We start from the raw sequence: 19,117 nt of genomic DNA, 5'->3' as shown, positions 1-19,117 counted from the left end.
ATGCTCTAAAGAGCAGCCCACTGTACTTAAAGATGATGTTAATGAGCAAGCATAGGTTGAAAGATTAATAGTCTCTGAAAGCACAATAGCCCCACCTTTAGTGAGCACATCTGCACATTCCAAGTTTAATTACAGCTCTTTATGGTTTCTCATAAGTAGAGACAGTTAACAAAGCACCGTGTGTTCCTCCACCTCCTTTCTGAGGTTGCTCCGCTCTTCAACCGAGTAGTTTCCAATATACTTCCTTCCTTCATTGTGCTCTGTGATTCACTTCAAATTATTTCCCGCACAAGATCCAGGAACCTTCTCTTTGGGTCTGGATCAAGACTCTGTTTTTACCAGTAACAATTTTACAGAGTTTGACTTTTTGTCGACAGGAGTCAGAGATTTTTGTTGTTGTTGTTCTTTCGCTTGGAGAAGGGTCTTGCTCTGTCACTAGGCTGAATGAAGTGCAATCGTGCAGTCACAGCTCACTGCAGCCTCAGCTTCCCAGGGCCCACAAGATTTTCCCACCTCAGCCTCCTGCGCAACTGGACCACAGGCGTGCACCACCAGAATGGAATCAGAGATCTTACAATGACCTCCACAGTGAAAAGCTATGCATAAACTTCAAAGGGTGGTTTTAGGCTGGGCGCGGTGGCTCATTCCTTGGGAGGCCAAGGTGGACAGATTGCTGGAGCCCAGGAGTTCGAGCCCAGCCTGGGCAACTTGGTGGGTTCTCTCTCCTCTCACTCTTTTTTTTTTTTTTTTTTTTGAGACAGAGTCTCACTTTGTCGCCCAGGCTGAAGTGCAGTGGCAGGATCTTGGCTCACTGCAATGTCTGCTTCCTGGGTTCAAGCGATTCTTCTGCCTCAGCCTACCGAGTAGCTGAGCTGGGATTACAGTCATGTGCTACCACGCCCGGCTAATTTTGTATTTTTAGTAGAGACCGGGTTTCTCCATGTTGGTCAAGCTGGTCTTGAACTCCCCGCCTCAGGTGATCCACCCACCTTGGCCTCCCAAAGTGCTGGGATTATAGGCTTGAGCCACCGTGCCCGGCCTCTTTTTATTAAGGTGGTTTTAGTGAGGCAGGAGGCAATAATTGCCAGAGGTAGCAACGAGACTTAAAAGCAGGTTACCCAATCCATTTCGAGGCCCTGTTGTCTATGGGGTTTGTGGTAGGCAACAGCCATCAGTTAAGAGAACTGCAGGCAGCGGGGCGCAGTGGCTCACGCCTGTAATCCCAACATTTTGGGAGGCCGAGGATGGCGGATAACCTGAGATTAGGAGTTCGAGACCAGCCTGGTCAACATGGTGAAACTCCGTTTCTATTATGCTTTCAGAGACCATTAAAAATACCAAAAATTAGCCGGGCGTGGTGGCGGACGCCTGTTAATCCCAGCTACTCTGGAGGTTGAGGCAGGACAAATGCTTGAACCCGGGAGGCGGAGGTTGCAGTGAGCCGAAATCGCGTCACTGCACCCCAACTTGAGCAACAAGAGCGAAACTCCGTCTCAAAAAAAAAAAAAAAAAAAAAAAAAAAGACTGCAGGGGGAGTAGAGAGCCAGATTTCATTTAAAGCAGGCAAAGGAGCATCTAGCATTTGAGGGCGTAGATTTCGCTAATGATAGAAATGAGGCTCAGATTACGTGATTTGATCAGAGTCACAGTGAGCATAGCGGAGGATGGAACCAGTGCTTTTTCTCTACACCGAGGCACAGTGCTGCATTTATGGCTTTTATGTGACGTAACAACTAGGATACACAAGCAAATGGACCCCACGCACCAAGAATCAGAAGCCCGAAGACCCGAGGATCTGGGCAAGATAGCCGTTACGCAAGCGCAGAACAAGTCGCTGGCCGCGCAATGCCCCGTGGGTCTTGTAGTTTCTTGGCTGGGCATGACCGGAAGGGAGGAGAGAAGGGCGCATGGCATGGCGGGAGATATAGTCCTTCCGGAAAGTCCCGCCTCCCTCGGAAGACTGGCGGCGCAGGCGCATACTGCTCTTCCTTAAGGGCGGGAGTCTCGGTTTGTGGTGGCTTTGCTTAGACAGTTGTGGCCGCACTACCGTTAGAAGCTCAGTTTCCCGGAGGCTGTTTTGTATTTTTAGTAGAGACCGGGTTTCTCTACTAAAGTCCCTTTGAGGCGAAACGGCTCCGGGCGAGAAAGGAGCAGGCTTTGGCAATGGAAGGACCGCCGCGACCTCAGGCTGACCGTAGGGAGGGATCTTGAGGGCCCTCCGAGTCCCCTGGGTTTGCGCTTTCTTTCTTCGCAGCCGCCGTGCCTACCGCGAGGATGAGCTCGGCTTCGGTAACTGCTTTCGAGAAGGAGCATCTCTGGATGTATCTGCAGGCGCTCGGCTTCGAGCCAGGCCCGGCAACCATTGCCTGCGGAAAGATCGTGTCGCATACGCACCTCGGAGTGTAAGGGGGCCGGGGCCGGCGGGGCGAGGGAACCTGAGCCGGGGGACGCCGGGGGCCTCGCCCTTTTGTATACCCGGAGGTTGATTAATTAGAATTGGTTGAGCGGTTACTCTGTGCCAGGCATTGACTCCAAAGTTCCTACTCCCAGTTGCTGCCAGCCTAGTGGCAGAGACAGACAGTAAATAATGGAAGAGTGCCGGAAGCGCTCTGTAGGCGAGTGCAAAGTCTGCAGATGGGCAGAGTGCAAAACTGGAGGGACAGCTTAATTCTGCCTAGGTGGTGGAGGGGTGGTCTGTGCAGTAGTGGGAGGGATGGCGGGTAGTAGTGGAAGAGCATGGGAACCTTACGTACAAAATGCCTTTTGAACTCAAGGGAGCCTTTGAAGGTGGTTGTTTAACTATAATTTTTAATTTTTGGATTAGTAAGGCATGCTGGAGTTAGCATAAAACAACGGAGAAGGTATTAAAAACTAATACCCTTTTACTGAAAAGTATGGAAAGTAAAAGCCCCTTCCCTACTTTTTCCACTTCTGTTAAGGTTATGGATCCCTCCTAATAACCCACTGTAAATAACTCTTTATATTTCTATGTTTTATCAACTTTATCCAGTATCTCTGTTTAATCATTCCCACTGTAGGCCAAGGGGAATTTGGGATAGATACATTGGCCATCTTCTATTCTCCTCAATCTGTTTGATTTTTGTAAATTGCATACTTTCAGTTCTTCTAGAGGCTTTTTTTTTTTTTTTGAAACGGAGTCTCGCTCTGTCGCCCAGGCTGGAGTGCAGTGGCGATCTCGGCTCACTGCAGCCTCCGCCTCCCGGGTTCAAGTGATTTCTGCCTCAGCCTCCTGAGTAGCAGGGACTACAGGCGCCCGCCACCATGTCCGGCTAATTTTTGTATTTTTAGTAGAGACATGAGTTTCACTACATTGGCCAGGCTGGTCTCGAACTTCTGACCTCATGATCCGCCGGCCTCGGCCTCCCAAAGTGCCAGGATTACAGGCTTGAGCCACCATGCCTGACCGTGGCTGTGGTTTTTTCTTTGTTTTTGTTTTTGTTTTTTTTTTGAGTCAAAGTCTGGCTCTGTCGCCCAGGCTGAAGCGCAGTGGCATGATCTCGGCTCACTGCGACCTCCTGCTCCTGTGTTCAAGCGATTCTTGTGCCTCAGCCTCCTTACTAGCTGGGATTACAGGTGCCCGCCGCTGCGCCCGGCTAATTTTTTTTTTTTTTTTTTGAGACGGAGTCTTGCTCTGTCGCCCACGCTGGAGTGCAGTGGCCGGATCTCAGCTCACTGCAAGCTCCGCCTCCCGGGTTCACGCTATTCTCCTGCCTCAGCCTCCGGAGTAGCTGGGACTACAGGCTCCCGCCACCTCGCCCGGCTAGTTTTTTTGTATTTTTTAGTAGAGATGGGGTTTCACCGTGTTAGCCAGGATGGTCTCGATCTCCTGACCTCGTGATCCGCCCGTCTCGGCCTCCCAAAGTGCTGGGATTACAGGCTTGAGCCACCGCGCCCGGCCTCCCGGCTAATTTTTGTGTTTTTAGTAGAGACGGGGTTTCGCCATGTTGGTCAAGCTGGTCTCAAACTCCTGACCTCAGGTGATCCACCCGCCTCGGCCTCCCAAAGTACTGGGATTACAGGCGTGAGGCACCGCGCCCAGCGACCTCTATTTCTTGATTCATCAATCTCTTTTGATTCCTACCATAATTTCACAATGAACTGAGCTATTATAAGATTTCCTTCCTCCTCTGCCTTCCCACTCTTGACTTGTTTTGGCTGTATTTTTTCTGTCAGGATTTACAACTGTAATTAAGTTTTGTTTGGTACTTATTTTTGAGAAGTTACTATTAACGTGTGTAGCGGCCTGTCTAGCAGTCTTTTCTAAAAATTGAGTACCGCCTGGCGTGGTGGCTCATGCCTGTAATCCTAGCACTTCGGGAGGCCGAGGAGGCGGGTTGCCTGAGCTCAGGAGTTGGGAAACAGCCTGGGCAACACGGTGTAACCCCATCTCTACTAAAATACAAAAAAATTAGCCAGGCGTGGCAGCGTGCGCCTGTAGTCCCAGGTACTGGTGAGGCTGAGGCAGGAGAATGGCTTGAGCCCAGGAGGTGGAGGTTGCAGTGAGCCTAGATCTGGCCACTCTCCAGCCTGGGTGACAGAGGGAGACTCAGTCTCCGGGGGAAAAAAAAATTGACTGCAAGCATATAGCGTTTATCAGGTTCATGTATTATTTGTTTCACATGATTTGATGGCCCATAGCACAGTCACATTTTCTCTATACTGGTGGAGAAGTCTGAAGCTTTTCCAGAGTTCCGCTGAGAATGGCTCTCATTGTCACTGCATCATTCTCTCCAGTGTTTTGGCAATTTTCGTTCTTTTTTTTTTTTTTGGGGACAGAGTGTGCTGTGTCTCCCAGGCTGGAGTGCAATGTCACAATCTTGGTTCACTGCAACCTCCATCTCCCGGGTTCAAGCAATTCTCCTGCCTCAGCTTCCTCAGTAGCTGGGACTACAGGCACCTGCCACCGTGCCCAGCTAATTTTTGTATTTTTTGGTAGAGACGGGGTTTTGCTACATTGGCCAGGCTGTACTACTTTGCATTCTACCAACAAGGTACAAGCATTCCCTTTTCTCTGCAGGATTCACCATCTTATAACATATGTCCCCTTTAAATGCTTTATTTTATTTTATTTTGTTTTTTTGAGGCAGAGTCTCACTCTGTCATCCAGGCTGGAGTGCAGTAGCATGATCTCAGCTCACTGCAAGCTCTGCCTCCCGGGTTCACGCCATTCTTCTACCTCAGCCTGCTGAGTAGCTGGGACTACAGGTGCCTGCCACCATGCCCGGCTAATTTTTTTTTGTATTTTTTTAGTAGAGACGGGGTTTCACTATGTTAGCTAGGATTGTCTAGATCTCCTGACCTCATGATCCACCTGCCTCGGCCTCCCAAAGTGCTGGGATTACAGGTATGAACCACCGCGCCCGGCTCTTTAAATGCTTTAAACATGGATGTGGCATCAAATTTACTTTTTTGTTTTTATTTTTTGAGATAATCTGGCTCTGTCTTCCAGGCTGGAGTGCAGTGGCCTGAATGTAGCTCACTGCAGCCTCTATCTCCTGGGCTCAAGTGATCCTTCCTTCCACTTCAGCCTCCCAAGTAGCTGGAATTACAGGTGCCTGCTGCCACGCCTGGCTAATTTTAATTCTTTTTTTTTTTTTTTTGAGATGGAGTCTTGCTCTGTCACCCAGGCTGGAGTGCCATTGTGCCATCTCGGCTCACTGCAACCCCCACCTCCCTGGTTCAAGCAATTCTCTGCCTCAGCCTCCCGAGTAGCTGGGAATACAGCCACCTGCCACCATGCCTGGCTAATTTTTTTGTATTTTTAGTAGAAACAGGGTTTCACCATCTTGGCCAGGCTGATCTTGAACCCCTGACCTCATGATCCACCTGCCTTGGCCTCCTAAAGTGCTGGGATTACAGGCGTAAGCCACCATGCCCAGCTGGCTAATTTTAATTCTATTCTTTTTGTAGAGATGTGTTTTCACTGTGTTGCCTAGGCTGATCTTGACCTTCTGTGCTCAAGTGGTCCTCCCACGTCGGCCTCCCAAAGTACTGGGATTACAGGCATGAGCCACTGCACCCTGCCAAATTTACTTTTAAAATTGCTTGATGCACCTGTAAATCCAGCTGCTCAGAAGGCTGAGGTGGGAGATTGCTTGAGGCCAGAAGTTTGAGACCAGCCTGGGCAACATATTGAGACCCTGTCTCTTAAAAAAGCAATTAGGCTAGACATGGTGGTTCACACCTGTTATCCCAGTGCTTTGGGAGGGCAAGGTGGGAGTATTGCTTGAGCCCAGGAGTTTGAGGCTACAGCGAGCTATGATGGTAGCACTGCACTCCAGCCTGGGTAACAAGAGTGAGACCCTGTCTCTTAAAAACAAAAAAGAAAAAAACCCATTATTTTTTATTCACTTATATTTTGTACATATACATTCTCTTTGGTTTGCAGTTTATGAGTTTTTTGTTTCTATGAGCCTGAAGTGGTATGACCACTTTTCTTTCTTTCTTTTTTTTTTTTTTTGAGATGGAGTTTTGCTCTTGTTGCCTAGGCCGGAGTGCAGTGGCATGATCTCGGCTCACTGCAACCTCCGCCTCCTGGGTTCAAGAGATTCTGCTTACTCAGCCTCTGGAGTAGCTGGGATTACAGGCTTGCACCACCATGCCCCGCTAATTTTGTATTTTTGGTAGAGATGGGGTTTCTCCATGTTGGTCAGGTTGGTCTCGAACTCCCGACCTCAGGTGATCCACCCGCCTCAGCCTCCCAGAGTGCTGGGATTACAGGTGTGAGCCACCAGGCCCGGCTCCACTTTTTTAAAATGTTAAACATATGCTTAATATATGACTCAGCAATCCATTCCAAGGTATTTACCCAAAAGGTTTGCAGTTTGGAAAAATCATATGGTTGCATTACAGAGACTGGATAGAAGGGGAAGAAGGGCTTTGCAGTTAGTTATCTAGGCCTGAACTAAAGTGGCAGTAGGAATAAAAAGAGGTGATTCATTTATTTGTTCATTCAACAAATATTTATTGACCACAGTATTGGACCTGGCTATACAGTGGTGAACAGAATAGATATAAATTTTCCCTTATAGAATTTTTTTTTTTTTTTTTTTTTTTTTTTTTTTTTTTTTTTTTTTTTTTTTGAGACGGAGTCTTGCTCTGCTGCCCAGGCTGGAGTGCAGTGGCCGGATCTCAGCTCACTGCAAGCTCCGCCTCCTGGGTTCACGCCATTCTCCTGTCTCAGCCTCCCGAGTAGCTGGGACTACAGGCGCCCGCCTCGTCGCCCGGCTAGTTTTTTGTATTTTTTAGTAGAGACGGGGTTTCACCGTATTAGCCAGGATGGTCTCGATCTCCTGACCTCATGATCCGCCCGTCTCGGCCTCCCAAAGTGCTGGGATTACAGGCTTGAGCCACCGCGCCCGGCCTTTTTTTTTTTTTTTTTTGAGACGAAGTCTCGCTCTATCGCCAGACTGGAGTGCAGTGGTGTGGTCTTGGCTCACTGCAACCTCTGCCTCCTGGGTTCAAGTGATTCTCCTGCCTCAGCCTCCTGAGTAGCTGGGATTACAGGTGCACGACACCACACCTGGCTAATTTTTGTATTTTTAGTAGAGATGGGGTTTCACCATGTTGGCCAGGATGGTCTCGACCTCTTGACCTCTTGATCTGCCTGCCTTGGCCTCCCAAAGTGCTGGGATTACAGGTGGGAGCCACTGCACCCGCCCCCTTACAGTATTTTAGTCTAGTGAAGGAACAAATCTTCAACAAATATCTTATTACAAATTATAATAAGTGTCAAAGAGAAGAGAACAAGGTACTTTATGAAAAAACAACAGGTTTGAGAGATGGTAGGGAAGTAGGATAGATGGAACTTCATTTGTGTTACTTGAAGAGTAGAGACATTCTAAGGACAAAAGTGTTGTTTGACAAATGGATAGGCATAGGAACTTACGCAAGAGAATGGTAATCCTAAGTCAGAAATTCACTTGATTTGATTTTTTGGAAGTAAATTTCATGCTTTGCCGTTTAAGTTAACTCTTGATTCCTTATAGTTGTGTGACATTTCTTAAAGGGTTTAGTGTTTTTTTGTTTTGTTTTCACATTTTTTTTTTTTAGGCTTTGTTTTGATTAATTAGGGTAATTGGAACAATAAAAACTAATGCCAGCGTTATGTTATAAAGATGGTTCTGGGAATAAAAATCTAGTAGTGAAGACCCTGGACTCTAGGGTGAGGTGATATATTTCAAATCAGTGCTTTTCTACTTTCTGGTTAAGTGATTTTGGGCAAATTTCTAACCTCTAAATTTAGGTTTCCTCATCTGTATAATGAAGATAATCAAACTACTATCTAGTGTCATTACGATCAAATAAAATAATTTGTGTTAAAGTAGATAGTATGTGATAGTAGTGAAGATTAGCTAAGTTACTGCTTGTAGAAGGCTTAGAAGAATGCTTGACAAATAGGAAACTCTTAATAAATATTAACTATTTACTGTTATTCAGTCAATGTAGGTTGTTACCATTATAAGGCATGGTTCTCTCTCGAATTAGGTTTTTCTTCCTTTTCTGTAGACTGTTTTCATTAAAGCCAGTTCTGCCAGTCTTATATTGAATCTGTGTTTTGAGAATTAGAAAATGAAAGCTTGTATGTTTTTCTTAACTGGTTGTAAAATGTACATGAGGCCGGGCGCGGTGGCTCAAGCCTGTAATCCCAGCACTTCGGGAGGCCGAGACGGGCGGATCACGAGGTCAGGAGATCGAGACCATCCTGGCTAACATGGTGAAACCCCGTCTCTACTAAAAAAATACAAAAATCTAGCCGGGCGAGGTGGTGGGCGCCTGTAGTCCCAGCTACTCGGGAGGCTGAGGCAGGAGAATGGCGTAAACCCGGGAGGCGGAGCTTGCAGTGAGCTGAGATCCGGCCACTGCACTCCAGCCCGGGCGACAGAGCGAGACTCCGTCTCAAAAAAAAAAAAAAAAAAAAAAAAAAAAAAAAAAAAAAATACAAAAAACTAGCCGGGCGAGGTGGCGGGCGAGGTGGTGGGCGCCTGTAGTCCCAGCTACTTGGGAGGCTGAGGCAGGAGAATGGCGTAAACCTGGGAGGTGGAGCTTGCAGTGAGCTGAGATCTGGCCACTGCACCCCAGCCTGGGTGACAGAGCGAGACTCCGTCTCAAAAAAAAAAAAAAAAATACATGAATGAGAAAAATTAATTTGTCTTGACTTCCTGAAGAGAATGAAAACATTAATTTCTTACTCAGCTTTTGATGATGTTTAGTTTATTAACCATTTTCTTTTTCTTTTTCTATTTCTATTTCATTTTTAACCACTAGGAACATGTTTGACAAGCTGAACCGTGATGCCTTTCATATAGTTTCTTATTTTTTGTTTCAAGTTCTGGACCAGTCTCTCACCAAAGAAGTTTTCAAGTAAGGAAAAATAATTCCATTTTCTTAAGTTTCTTTCCAAATTTGAAAATGGACTGTGTTTTGATATAAGCCAGAATTTCTTTTTTCTTTTTTTTTTTGAGATGGAGTCTCACTGCATCACCCAGGCTGGAGTGCAGTGACGCGATCTAGGCTCACTGCAACTTCCGCCTCCCAGGTTCAAGAAATTCTCCTGTCTCAGCCTCCCGAGTAGCCGGAATTACAGGTGCCTGCCACCACGCCTGGCTAATTTTTGCATTTTTATTTGAGATGGAGTTTCACCTTGTTGGTCAGGCTGGTTTCAAACTGCTGACCTCAGGTGACCCACCCGCCTCGGCGTCCCACCAAAGTCCCAAAGTGCTGGGATTACAGGTGTGAGCCACCACACCCAGCATAAGCCAGAATTTCAGCTTGGCCTTTGACTGATGTTTTGAATGAATATTACAAAATTCAGGTTTGAGTCTTATACATTTGATTCTTAATCTTTATAAATCTGGATGACGTTTTTCTTTGGTACATATCTTAAAATCATTGTGTATTTTATAGGTAATATAGTTTTTATTTTATATAATTCTTTTATTTATTTTATTTATTTATTTTTTTTGAGATGGAGTCTCGCTCTGTGGCCCAGGCTGGAGTGCAGTGGCCGGATCTCAGCTCACTGCAAGCTCCGCCTCCCAGGTTCATGCCATTCTCCTAGCTCAGCCTCCCAAGTAGCTGGGACTACAGGCGCCCGCCACCTCGCCTGGCTGGTTTTTTGTATTTTTTAGTAGAGATGGGGTTTCACCGTGTTAGCCAGGATGGTCTCGATCTCCTGATCTCGTGATCCACCCGTCTCGGCCTCTATTTTATGTAATTCTTTTTTTTTTTTTTTTTTTTTTTTTTTTTTGAGACGGAGTCTCGCTCTGCCACCCAGGCTGGAGTGCTGTGGCCAGATCTCAGCTCACTGCAAGCTCTGCCTCCCGGGTTAACGCCATTCTCCTGCCTCAGCCTCCCGAGTAGCTGGGACTACAGGCGCCCGCCACCTCACCCGGCTAATTTTTTTGTATTTTTTAGTAGAGACGGGGTTTCACCGTGTTAGCCAGGATGGTCTCGATCTCCTGACCTCGTGATCCGCCCGTCTCGGCCTCCCAAAGTGCTGGGATTACAGGCTTGAGCCACCGCGCCCGGCCTATTTTATGTAATTCTTAACATTTTCTTTATGGTCTTAATAATTAAGCAAATTATTGTTAGCAGCACAATTAACTGATATCAATCTGTATGAACTTGATTTTGCCCTATTTTTTTTTTTTGCTTAGTACTCTATGCCTTACTACTTTTGCTATAGGCAGTATTGTTTTGTCTACATGGTTCTCTGTAAATCCTTACTTTTTTCAGTGATATATTAAAGCATCAATTGCTGTAGGGAAAAATCATTCCTATTACATTTACTCTATTGTTGTATGCTGTTGTTTAAGAAGGAGATAAAAATGTAAACACCCACTAGTCTCAGTTCTAAGTTATTTTGCATGTGATTTATGTTTCTTCTATCTAAAAAAGTGTTCAAATTTCTTTTGATATTTATGTTGTGCCATCAATCTTTTATATAGAAAAGCAACAAGTAGATCTATTGCTTAGGGCATTATTTTCATTTTTGATAATCTATTTTGAATATTTTGGTTTTATTTAAAGTTCTGAGTGTGCAGGAGAATAGGTATGTTTGGATCATTTTTTGGAATTCCCTATTATTCCCTATACCTTTATAGAGCAGCTTCTTCTGTCCAAATAAAAATAGATTTTTACTTTTGTTTTTTGCTGATTATCAACATTATGGCTCATTTTAAGTAATTCAGAAAATATAGGAAAATGTAAAAATTGTTTTGAAACCCGTCAACCACTGAGTATCACTGTTGACTTTCTAGCCTTTTAGTCTTTTTATTCCCTATGCATGCTGTTTTTTCTGCAAATACTGAATGTAGTTATAGAAAAAGTATGAGGCCTTAAATAATTATGCCTCAGAATAAAAATTTGGAAAAACCTGAATGAAAGGAAAGCAGTAAGTAAATTTTAAACCCTAATATTCTTGACCAAAGTTGAAGCAAAATTTTCTTTTTCATGTTTTTCTGTCTTGTTTAGCCACAAAGCAATAGCATCTACAGTATGATAAGGATTATCTCTAGGAGTCATGATCTTGTATGCCATTTTTTGTCTTCTTCATATATATCTGTTTATGTTTCTGTCCCGCAAGATTACTATTTCTTTTCAGGCTTAATTTACTAGTTTATTTATATTGTCTTTATGCACTAGTCCAGTGGATCCATTGAGATTGTTGTCTTTAGCTGATTTTCAGCAATTTTTATAGCTGTTCATTCCCTCATTTAATACATTTTAGTTGTTTGTATGAAACAGAACTCAATCCTATAGATGTTTGTAAATTAAAAAATTTAATTTCTCACAAGTTGGTGTCTCTCTATCTGTTATTTAAGAATGTTAACTTTAATTCATTTCACTTTAATTTTTTTTTTTCTTTTGAGACAGGGTCACCCAGGCTGTAGTGCAGTGGTGCCATCTTGGCTCACTGCAGACTCCACCTCCTGGGTTCAAGCAGTACTCGTGCCTCAGCCTCCCGAGTAGCTGGGGCTATAGGCGCACACCACTATGCCTAGCTAATTTTTATATTTTTAGTAGAGACGGGATTTCTCCATGTTGGCCAGGCTGGTCTCGAGCTCCTGGCCTCAAGTGATCTGTCTGCATTGGCTTTCCAAAGTACTGGGGTTACCAGTGTGAGCCACCACGCCCAGCCATGTGTTAATATTTCTGGTATTAGAAATAAGTTTGATTTTTAAAAAATTTGCTGAGGCTTTTTTTTTTTGGCTCTTGTTGTGCATAGTCCTAATGCTTTTATTTTTGTTTTCCAGATTTTGTTGGCCCCCATTTGACCAAAAAAGTGATACTGAATTCCGAAAACATTGCTGTGAATGGATAAAAAGGATTTCTGTAAGTATTCTTTTTGTTAGAAGATACAGACTTTAAGAAGTTAAAAACTACTTTAGCTCTTTAACTTTTTAGAGGTGAAAGCTTTTTAATGCTTTAATGCTATCAGTATAAGCAAGGAAATACTAGTTAAAATAGTCTTCTTTGATGGTTTTTGGTTGGGATTCTATGTATTTCGAAGAAACCACTTTGCTGGCCAGGTGCACTGAAAATAGATTTTAGAGTTCCTGAGAGTTTATAGCACAGTTTTTGTTTAAAGAAAACTTTTTCAACTGTATATTATTTTAGTTTGTTTCCCCAGATAGTATCACTGATTGTGTCTGTGTCATTATAATTGTTTTTTCTGGCCAGGTCCACGTAGAGTTTAGAAAAACCAAAACCCAAAACGTTTAACTTGTGGTTTAAATGGAATAATCCTGATCAAATTCTTTTTTTTTTTTTTGAGATAGAGTCTTGTTCTGTCACCCAGGCTGGAGTGCAATGGCACAGTCTCGGCTCACTGCAACTCTGCCTCCCAGGTTTGAACGATTCTCCCATCTCAGCCACCTGAGTAGCTGGGATTATAGCCATGTGCTACCATGCCCAGATAACTTTTGTATTTTTAGTAGAGATGGGGTTTCACCATGTTGGCCAGGCTGGTCTTGAACTCCTGACCTCTAGTGATCTGTCTGCCTCGGCCTCCCAAAATGCTGGGATTACAGGTATGAGCCACTGCACCCAGTCCTGATCAAATTCTTTTATGCTTCAAAAATAGTATGATGAGGAGACAGTGGGCTGGGGGCCTTACCCCCTTGGACTGTTTTGTACTCTGCTGCAGAGTTGGACATGTCCAAGCCACTGTGCTATGAAGAGGTACTAGGGAACCCCATGCCAACCTGTAGCAGAGTGCTCATGAAAATGTGGGACTTCTATTGCAAGACTGTCACACCCTTTAACAAAAATAGTGTGATGTAAATGTAAGAGTTATTGTTAACAAAGTCTTCAAATTATCTTACTTCTTTTCTTCATAGGGTGAATGTGGAAGTAGCTTTCCTCAAGTTGTTGGTTCACTATTTCTTTCTCCTGGTGGTCCTAAGTTTATTCATCTGATGTATCATTTTGCAAGATTTGTTGCAATGAAATATATTAAATCCAATTCTAAAAGTAAGTTCAACTTATAAAATATTTTTTTGTTTTGATTCTTAAATTTTTATTGTTCTTTACAGTTTTTAAATCATGAAGAGACCTTAGTAAAAGCAAGGTAAGTTAAAACATTAATGTACCCCAAAAAGGAAATGGTTAATATATTTTACTGGAACTGTACTTTGAAATCTTCTCATAATGAACATAGTTACTATTTATATTATTTTATTATGTTCTAATACAAGGATTGGGAAATATTTCCCTTTTTTTTTTTTTTTTTTTTTTTTTTTTGAGACGGAGTCTTGCTCTGCCACCCAGGCTGGAGTGCAGTGGCCGGATCTCAGCTCACTGCAAGCTCCGCCTCCCGGGTTTACACCATTCTCCTGCCTCAGCCTCCCGAGTAGCTGGGACTACAGGCGCCCGCCTCGTCGCCCGGCTAGTTTTTTGTATTTTTAAGTAGAGACAGGGTTTCACCGTATTAGCCAGGATGGTCTCGATCTCCTGACCTCGTGATCCTCCCGTCTCGGCCTCCCAAAGTGCTGGGATTACAGGCTTGAGCCACCGCGCCCGGCCCCCCTTTTCTTTTTTTTTTGAGACAGAGTTTTGCTCTCGTTGCCCAAGCTGGAGTGCAATGGCATGATCTCAGCTCACTGCAACCTCTGCTTCCCGGGTTCAAGCAATTTTCCTGCCTCAGCCTCTTGAGTAGCTGGGATTACAGGTGTGTGCCACCATGCCTGGCTAATTTTTTGTATTTTTGGTAGAAACGGGGTTTTACCATGTTAGCCAGGGCTGGTCTTGAACTCCTTACCTCAGATGATCTGCCCGCCTGGGCCTCTGAAGTGTTGGGATTACAGGCGCGAGCCAATGCGTCTGGCTTTTTTTTTTTTTTTTTTTGAAACGGAGTTTTTGCTCTTGTTGCCCAGGCTGGACTGCAATGGCGTGATCTCGGCTCACTGCAACCCCTGCCTCCTGGGTTCAAGTGATTCTCCTGCCTCAGCCCCCTGAGTAGCTGGGATTACAGGCACCCGCCACCACACCTGGCTAATTTTTTGTATTTTTTAGTAGAGAGGGAGTTTCACCGTGTTAGCCAGGATGGCCTCGATCTCGTGACCTCGTGATCCGCCAGCTTTGGCCTCCCAAAGTGCTGGGATTACAGGCATGAGCCACTGCTCCCGGCCTGTGACCAGATATTTTAATCTTTTCAGTCTGATAGGTTACAGTGGGATCTCAGTATAGTTTTAATTTGTATTTCTCTTATTAGTGAGGTTGAAAATTGTTTCATGTTTTTTTTTTTTTTTTTTTTGAGACGGAGTCTCGCTCTGTCGCCCAGGCTGGAGTGCAGTGGCCGGATCTCAGCTCACTGCAAGCTCCGCCTCCCGGGTTTACGCCATTCTCCTGCCTCAGCCTCCCGAGTAACTGGGACTACTGGCGCTCGCCACATCGCCTGGCTAGTTTTTTTGTATTTTTTTAGTAGAGACGGGGTTTCACCGTGTTAGCCAGGATGGTCTCGATCTCCCGACCTCGTAATCCACCCGTCTCGGCCTCCCAAAGTGCTGGGATTATAGGCTTGAGCCACCGCGCCCGGTCTGTTTCATGTTTAAGAGCAATTTGTACTTAAAAAAAATGTTTATTTTTTGGCTGGGTGTGGTGGCTCATGCCTGTAATCCCAGCAATTTGGGAGGCCGAGGTAGGCAGATCACTTGAGGTCAGGAGTTCAAGACCAGCCTGACCAACATGATGAAACCCCATCATTACTAAAATACAAAAATTAGCTGGGCATAGTGGTGGGCACCTGTAATCCCAGCTACTTGGGGAGGCTAAGGCACGAGAATTGATTGAACCTGGGAGGCAGAGGGTGCAGTGAGCCAAGATTGCAATACAGAATTCCAGCCTGGGCAATAGAGCAGACTCAGTCTCAAAAAAAAAATTTTATTTTTTTTAGAGATAGGGTACATCTCCCTATGTTGCCCCGGCTGGTTTTGATTTGAACTCCTAGTCTCAAGTAGTCCTCCCACCTCAGCCTCCCAAAGTGCCAGGATTTCAAATGTAATACAAGAATGTTTCCAATTTTTCTGCTAGTGGATGATCTGCCCCAATTACATGTAACACAAGCTATTTTATATAAAATATGCATGTTTGGATTTAATAAGGCATAAGCATGGTTTGTCCTATTTCTAGATTTAAACCAATTCAGTCAACATGTTCAGTCTCTAGATAACTTCTAAATTTGGTAAACCCATTTCCTGTTAAATATGTAGTAATTCTGATGATTTCTTTTTTTTTTTCCCCTAGATGAAGTCTCACTCTGTTGCCCAAGCTGGAGTGCAGTGGTGTGATCTCGGCTCACTGCAACCTCCACCTCCTGGGTTCAAGTGATTGTACTGCCTCGTCCTCCTGAGTAGCTGGGACTACAGGCACACGCCACCATGCCTGGCTAATTTTTTTGTATTTTTAGTAGAGATGGGGTATCACTATGTTGGCCAGGCTGGTCTTGAACTCCTGACCTTGTGATCCGCCCGCCTCAGCCTCCCAAAGTGCTGGGATTACAGGCGTGAGCCACCGTGCCCGGCCATTTCTGGTGGTTTCTCTGAAGCAATGCTAGGACCTGGATAAGCAATGTTAATGCATTGTGGAAGTCCCTGATTTTCAGAATACTCATGTTTTTGTTGTATTGAGCCATGTTAAAGTAGGATTTATTACAGGTAAAAACCTGAACTCTGAAATAAATTTATGGGTTATTCTCAGGTCTACTTTGGTTTTTAGTAACACAGTGAATAATTATTTGAGAAATGAACAGTGGTTTTATTTGGTTATCCTGTCCTATTGGTCTTACTAGGAGGAAAAGTGAACTGATGGCAGCAGTGGAGATGATGTGATCCTCTCTTACCTTTTTATATTGACTTTCTTCCTTTGTTAAAAGGTTCTGTGGCTGGGCACGGTGGTTTGCGCCTGTAATCCCAGCACTTTGGGAGGTCAGGGCGGGCGAATCATGAGGCCAGGAGATTAAGATCATCCTGGCTAACATGGTGAAACCCTGTCTCTACTAAAAATACAAAAAATTAGCCGGACTTGGTGGTGGGCACCTGTAATCCCAGCTACTCAGGAGGCTGAGGCAGGAGAATGGCATGAACCCGGAAGGAGGAGCTTGCAGTGAGCTGAGATCCCGCCGCTGCACTCCAGCCTGGGTGACAGAGGGAGACTCTGTCTCAAAAAAAAAAAAAAAAAATATTCTTTTTGGAAGCAAAGTAGCTCTTATTATAATTTGAGATGTCTATAAATAAATACACTGTAGATATAAATGTATTTCTAGATGTCTCAAATTATAATAAGAATGTTTTTAGGTAGATGCGCTCTGAAAATTTTTAATTGTGTAAAATAACTCACCTTTAGAAATCTTTTTTAGTTGCCTGCCTTAAAAAAAGGTCATCTTACTTTCGTTAACATTAGTTGTATCAGGCCGAGTGTGGTGGCCTGTAATCCCAGCCCTCTGGGAGACTGAGACAGGAGGATCCCTTGAGTCCAGGAGTTCAAGACTAGCCTAGGCAACACCTTGAGACCCAGTCTCTACAAAAAATATTTAAAAAAAATCAGTTGGGCATGGTGGTATGTGCTTGTAGTCTCAGCTACTGTGGAGGCTGAGGTGAGAGGATTGCTTGAACCCGGAAGGTTGAGGTTGCAGTGAGCTATGCTTGTGCCACTGCACTCCAGCCTGGGCAGTACAGTGAGACCCTGTCTCAAAAAAACAACCCCAAATACCAAAACAAAAATTAGTTTATTGTTATATGTTTATGGTATACTAGCTTTTGGGGAGTTGTTAGTTACATGATGTTAATTTCTTAATATTAAAATTCAACATTTTTGGTATTTATTAGCTTGTAAATCTGTTTTCCTTTTTTAAAAAGTCAATCAAATTTAGCAGTGGGAGATTGTATACCATTAATGTTAGTGACACTAATATTCAATTCTGATAACCCACTACTATCAGACCAGCCTGTTTTCTATAATCTTATTTGTGTTTCGTGTAGATTCTTCTCATCATTTTGTAGAGACATTTAACATAAAACCACAGGACTTGCACAAATGCATTGCCAGATGCCATTTCGCACGTAGCAGATTTTTACGAATTTTACAAAGAGAAGATTGTGTTACCCAAAAATATCAGGAAAATGCACAGTAAGTAGTACCTTGATAGTTAGAAAATAATTTCTTTCTTTTGAACAGATGTCACCAATATAATGTCAGCAGAAATAATCCATGCCTACCTCAAAACCCTGGCGATTATCTTTCCATTTTAAAGTCAGATAACTTCTTTTTTTTTCCCTATCCGAGACAGGGTCTGGTTCTGTCACCCAGGCTCTTAAGCTGGAATTCAGTGGTGTGATGTCGGCTCACCGCAGCCTCTGCTTCCTAGGCTTAAGTCATCCTCCCACCTCAGCCTCCAGAGTACCTGGGATTATAGGTGCAGGCCACCATTCCCAGCTAATTTTTGTGTTTCTAATAGTGACGGGGTTTCACCATGTTGCCCAGGCTGATCTCAAACTTCTGAGCTCGTGCAGTCGGCCTGTCTTAGCCTTCCAAAGTGTCAGGATTATAGGCATGAGCCACTGTGGCTGGCTATAGTCAGATAACTTCTGCATAAAATATTTTAAAACTTTAGGCATACTATAAATGTAAGTTTAGAGAAAAAGAAAAGATCACTTACTTTATTTATTTATTTATTTATTTTGGGATGGAATCTCGCTCTGTTGCCCAGGCTTGAGTGCAGTAGTGGAATCCTGGCTCACTGCAGCCTCCACCTCTTGGGTTTAAACGATTCTCCTGCCTTAGGCTCCCGAGTAGCTGAGATTACAGGTGCCTACCACCATGCCTGGCTCATTTTCTTTTTTGTATTTATAGTAGCAATGGGGTTTTGCCACGTTGACTGTGCTGGTCTCGAACTTCTGACCTCAAGTGGTCCGCCTGCCTTGGCCTCCCAAAGTGCTGGGATTGCAGGTGTGAGCCACTGTACCCTGCCAGTATATTACTTTTAATGTCTATTAGTCCGATTAGTGGGTATTTCGTTAAGTAGATATTCTTTCAGATAGGTAGTCATCATTTTTTAAAACCACTTAATGCTATTTTATATTTAGGTTCAGGGGCTCAAGTGATCTTCCTGCCATGTCTGGGAGTACAGGCGTGTGCTACTACCCCCAGCTCATTTTAAAATTTTTTTGTAGAGACAGGGTCTTGCTTTGTAGCCAGGCTGATCTCAAACTCCTGGCCTGAAGCCACTTTCCTGCCTCAGCCTCCCAAAATATAGGCATTACAGGTGTGAGCCACCACACCTGGCCTAATTTCTTTTTTGCAACTGTAGACAATTACAGTAGGGTAACTTTGTAGAATGCTTTGTTGTGTTTTACTAAAGCTATAGAATCCTTTGAAATTAACTGAAATGTTGCCTGACTGTATTAGATAACATTTAAATTTATCCCCTGGGTATGTGAGATGAGGATAAGAGTCGTCTTACTAACCTCCATCATTCTAATCCGAGAGGATATACTAACCTACGAGTCCTAGGTCCATCTCAATAGGAGCCTGTATGTTGAATCACTTGTGTGATAAAGAGAGTTTAGAGTCCTTTAGCTTGCTGGTGGCTGTACCC

The 19,117-nt window shown here is 44.0% G+C and overlaps 1 protein-coding gene across 4 annotated transcripts in view; it reads left to right on the top strand.

Annotated features, from left to right (window-relative positions):
- The first annotated feature begins 1,985 nt into the window (after window positions 1-1,985).
- HAUS6 (HAUS augmin like complex subunit 6) overlaps window positions 1,986-19,117 on the top strand; it is a 54,752-nt gene continuing 37,620 nt past the window's right edge. For 3 of the 4 annotated variants that reach the window (XM_030919945.1, XM_010365715.2, XM_030919944.1), the window contains exons 1-5: window positions 1,986-2,402; window positions 9,289-9,384; window positions 12,279-12,357; window positions 13,365-13,497; window positions 17,502-17,649. In XM_030919945.1, coding sequence (XP_030775805.1) covers window positions 2,275-2,402; window positions 9,289-9,384; window positions 12,279-12,357; window positions 13,365-13,497; window positions 17,502-17,649 — 584 coding nt within the window. In that variant the 5' untranslated portion in view covers window positions 1,986-2,274. The remainder of the gene's footprint in view (window positions 2,403-9,288; window positions 9,385-12,278; window positions 12,358-13,364; window positions 13,498-17,501; window positions 17,650-19,117) is intronic. The other variant, XM_030919947.1, reaches the window with a different exon arrangement.

The sequence above is a fragment of the Rhinopithecus roxellana genome, chromosome 16, assembly GCF_007565055.1.
Source record: "Rhinopithecus roxellana isolate Shanxi Qingling chromosome 16, ASM756505v1, whole genome shotgun sequence".
Classification (NCBI taxonomy): Eukaryota; Metazoa; Chordata; class Mammalia; order Primates; family Cercopithecidae; genus Rhinopithecus; species Rhinopithecus roxellana.
Note: the sequence above shows the minus strand (reverse complement) of the source record. Positions and strands in the feature narration are given on the sequence as shown.